The sequence below is a fragment of the Phaethon lepturus genome, unplaced genomic scaffold (genome assembly GCF_000687285.1).
Source record: "Phaethon lepturus isolate BGI_N335 unplaced genomic scaffold, ASM68728v1 scaffold1591, whole genome shotgun sequence".
Taxonomy (NCBI): Eukaryota; Metazoa; Chordata; class Aves; order Phaethontiformes; family Phaethontidae; genus Phaethon; species Phaethon lepturus.
This window is the reverse complement of record NW_010516734.1, coordinates 1-4,606: the sequence shown is the minus strand read 5'-3', so window position 1 is coordinate 4,606 and position 4,606 is coordinate 1. Positions and strand designations below refer to the sequence as shown.

Genomic DNA, 4,606 nt, shown 5'->3' with positions numbered 1-4,606 from the left:
CCAACAGAGATCATCTATCTGGCACCCTGTGGAGGTCCTTCTCCCTGCTGCTCAGTCCTGATCTCCAACCTTCTGCTAGTCCCCTGTGGAGCAGCCGGGAGGAGCTGAAAGTACAGCTCCTTCCAGGGAGCTACAGCTCTAGAATTTAACAAAGGGGTGCAAACCCCAATTCTGGCAGCACACAGCTGGTGCTTGGGCTCGCTGCGACCTCTAGGGGCCAAATCTCCAGCATCCGCAGACAGACTGACATTCACATATACCAAGATAGAGACCGTTAACAGCTTGTTTAATAGAGAATTAGCGCAGCCCTGCCTTGGGCTGCATCATCTTGTCCCTCCTTCTCTATTCTGCTTAGCTCTCCACCCTCCCTGGCCCCAGAGAGACAGAGACGGAGAGACAGAGAGAGAGAAAAGGGAGAGCTCTGTCCTGGGACAGAGCCCTAAATGAACATAACCAGGTCTTTACATGTTGCTCTCGAGAAGGCTGCCAGGATGCTAGCAAACACGACGTCGGGAGACTGGGAGGCATCCACCGCCGTATGGATCCCTCGCTTGCTATAGTAGGAGACCAGGGGAGAGGTCTGCGTGTGATAGGCCTTCAGGCGGGTTTTCAAGGCTGTTTCGTTATCGTCCGATCGGCGGATGAGGGGCTCTCCAGTGACCTGGGAGAAGCAAGGGGACAGTCTCCAGCTAGCTGCAGCCTGGCACACTCCCCCCTTCTCTCCACAGCTATGATAACCCCAGCTCCCCTCCTCCAAGACAGGCTACAGTGTGGAGCTGCAGAGGCAATCCCCAGGTCCGCAGGGGAGAGCGGGGCAAACCCAGGGCAGCCAAAACAAGTCCCAGAACAGTCACTGAAGAGAGAAGGATTCAGCATCATGATTCTTCCCCCACATGCCACTCTGCTTGCTAAAAGGTGCCCAAGGAGTCTTGAGAGCAGACACCAGCTACAGCTGCTCCCCAGGAAGGAAACCAGTCACAACCCACCACAACTTCAGCTATGGACAGAGTCCAGCAAGTTCTGAGGCTGGCAGAGCCTGGGCTGGCTCTGCAGAACGGCTATGCCTTTCACTCATCCCTCCAGGCTTCTTTCCCCGCAGCGCCATCAGCTCAGGCTGCCCAGGTAGTTCCTCACGCTCCCCAGAAAACCAGGACAGAAGGAAAGAAATTAGTTTTTCCAGGGATGCTGCAAAGCATCAGCTAAACCCAAACCAACACAAGCTATGGCCTTGGGAGCTCACATACATCGTCCTTCATGTGCTCTTTCGGGGGTCTGAACTCCTCGTGATAAGAGCGGCCACTCGCTGGGTGAATCAGCCTAAGACAGAAACCAAGTGTCATCAAAGTAGCTTGGTGCCAGGAGAAGGTCTCCTGAACCTGCCACTCATCAGCACAGACACATCTGCAACAGCAACCCGATTAGCCTCTCTCTATTAAGAAAAAACTCTTCTATCTATTTCTGTACCAAGGGCCTCTTTAGGCACTTGAAAAAAGCAGCTGCGCTATGAGATGGAGAAAGGATTTTTTTCTTTATGCTTTGCTGGTAAGGGGGGCTAGCTCCTGGAGGTGCGAGGGTAACACAGTGCAACAGGAAATAGTGGGAGACGTCTGTGTGCCTGCACGACCACAACTGACCCTGGACAGGACGTTCAGCAGTACCTGCACGTGTACGTGATGTCCTGAGAAGCTATTGTTCCAGCAACAGCACGACGACATCAGCTGTCAGACACTGGGCTTAAAGGCTGAGCTGGGTCACCAAGGACTGTGATTCATATCAGCAACCCCTCTTTACGGGGCAGCAAAGGGGCTCTGTTCAAGGCTGGCCCAGGCGTGGGACAGCAGGCAAGGGATGAGGGCAGGAAGGCTCGAACAGAACAGAAATCTAATACAGACCAGCAACGCAGCTAGCCCTAAAGACTGTGAGAATGACATGAGGATCCAAAATCAGGGTGCTCTCCCCTAAACTAGGAAACCCCACCCCGTGCACTGAGTGTTTGGGAGAGAATTACCGTCCAGTGATTCTTCGGATGAGCAAGGAGTCAGGAATGCTGAACTCAATGACGGAGTCCAGCTTCTCTCTCCTCTTCTCCAAGAGCTCATCCAGCTGCAACAGAAAAACCCAGCTCAGAGGGACAGAGGCACAGCCAAGGGACCCGATCTCCTGGGAAGGAGGAAATGCCAGAGCAGTCCCCGAACAGGAGCCCATGTACCATTTCAGCCTGCTTCACTGTGCGTGGGAAGCCGTCCAGGAGGAAGCCGTTCTTGCAGGGAGGGGAGTCGAGGTTGTTCTCAATCAGCTCCACCACCATCTCATCGCTCACCTGCAGAGAGACATGTGCACGGTCAGCAGGGACACCCCGATTTTACACACAGCAACCTCCAGAGCTGCTGTACTCGTGCCAGTGCCCAGGCTGCATCAGACCCTTTTTACAACCATTCCTGGTCCCAGAGGCAGCAGCCACAGCCCAGGGCACTGCTGTCAACAGGGCGAAAGCTGCGTGTTCAGACCTGCCCGCGTCAGGGAAGCACTCCCTGCCATGGATGTCAACACTAAAATGTGGCTAATGAGACATTTCATGCCAGGGACACTCCAGCCTGTGCAAGGACTTGGACCAGTGCTGTAACCTCACTGTTACAAAGGATGCTGTATTTCAAGGGAGACCGTCAGCTTGAAGGCAAAACTCCTTCGATTATTTTTTTTAAAAAACAATTCACAGTACAAAATATCAACATAACCTTTATTTCCTGTTACTTTGTACCTTCACCCACACATCGCCCTCAGCAGACAGTCCTGGCCAGGAAGGGCAAAGCAGGTGAGTTGCTCATTGACTCTCATAAACGTTGTGTGACAGTAAAGTAAATGCCCAATAGTTGCCGACAAGCTCTGGCCTCGCTATCATGATCTCAGCATGCTGCTGGCATTGGTGCCTTTTCTACACTGCAGCACTTGGAAAGTACTAACAAATGCTGCAGCCCCAACAATAGCTGTTTATCTGAGAGTAGCTCTCCTCAGCACTGTTCTTTTTTCCAGGACACGCAGCTGGGACCCAGCAGGATTTGGGACCAGACTGGCAAAGCCCATGTAAACAAGAGCCCTGGAGCGGGAAGCGTACAGATGGGAGGCAGTTTGGGTGAAGCAGTAAGTCACTTCTGTGCTTTCCCGATTACCCTTTTCGGAGAAAGGGGTCCTGCTTCGTAATCGAGCGTAAAAACCCACCCCAGGCTCCGAACGCTGCTGTGCTCCCAGCTGAGTTATCGCAGAGCCAGCATACACTGCTGGGGTACACCTGCGGAGCAGCCCAGTGCCTGCTGCCACACACACAGTGGATACCACCGGCCTTGCCAGATAACGTCCCTATCTTTCATAACCAGCTGGGATATTGCAGGCTTGGTGTTGCAATGCAATCTTTGAGCAAAAACTGAAGATAAGCCACGTCGCTCTTCCCACCCGGGGCCTGTAGATTTTCCATGGGGTGTTGCGAACCCGTGACAGCCAGCAGCGATGCCAAAGATCTGCCCCACGCCGCTTAGCTTTGGGGCAAGTCACTGCAATTTCCTGTCCTTCAAGTTTCCCCAAGATATTTCAGTCATTTTGGCAAGATAATTAGATCCTCAGAAAATGAGCATGTCAAAGATCCTAAGTCTTGTCTCTTGGGGATCCAAAGTGTCTCTTTCACATAGCATTACGCAGCACCCACTGCAACTACCACAGCAACACCCCTAAGTCTATTTTTACCTTACAGTTATAAGCAAGTAGCATTTATGCAAGAGCTGGGACATCGATGAATCCTCTGAACAAACTCTTCCACCCCACAGGAGTCCAAACATCACGTGAAGAGACACAGGAGCCGCACAGCACAACTGTAACATCCTGCAGCTCCAAGGATAAACCTTCACCTCCAAACAGTATTCAGGAGCCACAACCCAGGCTGCACCCCGTGAACATAAAAGCACCATGGTAGAAAGAACCAGCCCAGGGACAGCAAGGCTGCTGGGAAGCAAGGAGCTATTTTGAAGAGCAGCAATGTTTTTATAGGATGTTTCTCCTGCAGGATAATGAAAAGGAGAACCCACATCCCTGCCTTCACCCTACAATCTGCCCTTCCTCCACTAATCGAGTTTTACCACTAAGGCTTCTAATTAAGAGGTGGATTTTGACTGCTCTCATTCCAGGTGCTGCAGACCACATCCCCTCCCAGCACATCTCCCTGCTACCCACCAGCTTCCCCGCATCCATGGTCTCTTTGAGCCGCTTGCCCAGCTCGGAGCCCGAGGCCACCATGGCCCGCAGCATGTCCCCAGTTGCCAGGTGGCAGACGCAGTAGGTCTCGGCCAACTTCGGAGCCTGCAGGAGAGGACAGACGTGAGGTGAGCTCACCGTGAGGGTTCTGGAGGCAGCACCTCGGCAGCTGAGGCCCAGCCGGGCTTTGGGCCCCCCACCCCGCTGGGGCCTTGTTCCCACTCGCAGCCAGCGGGATGGTCCACGACCAGCCAGCACATGGCAGGGTCCGGCACACAGCCCTGAAGGCCGGCTGCTCCGGGAGCGAGGCCAGGGCCCCGGAGTCCCGCGGCCGGCCCTAGAGAGGGAGTCTGGGAGAAAGGGCCCC

General features: G+C 53.8%; 1 protein-coding gene across 1 annotated transcript; it reads right to left on the bottom strand.

Annotated features, from left to right (window-relative positions):
• Positions 1–267: 267 nt before the first annotated feature.
• Positions 268–4,341, bottom strand: AK2 (adenylate kinase 2). The gene is made up of 5 exons (XM_010296145.1): positions 4,219–4,341; positions 2,210–2,320; positions 2,009–2,103; positions 1,245–1,317; positions 268–661 (listed from the first exon to the last, which is right to left on the bottom strand). The coding sequence occupies exons 1-5, from the start codon at positions 4,291–4,293 to the stop codon at positions 440–442; spliced, it is 576 nt and encodes a 191-aa protein (XP_010294447.1). The 5' UTR covers positions 4,294–4,341; the 3' UTR covers positions 268–439.
• Positions 4,342–4,606: the final 265 nt, after the last annotated feature.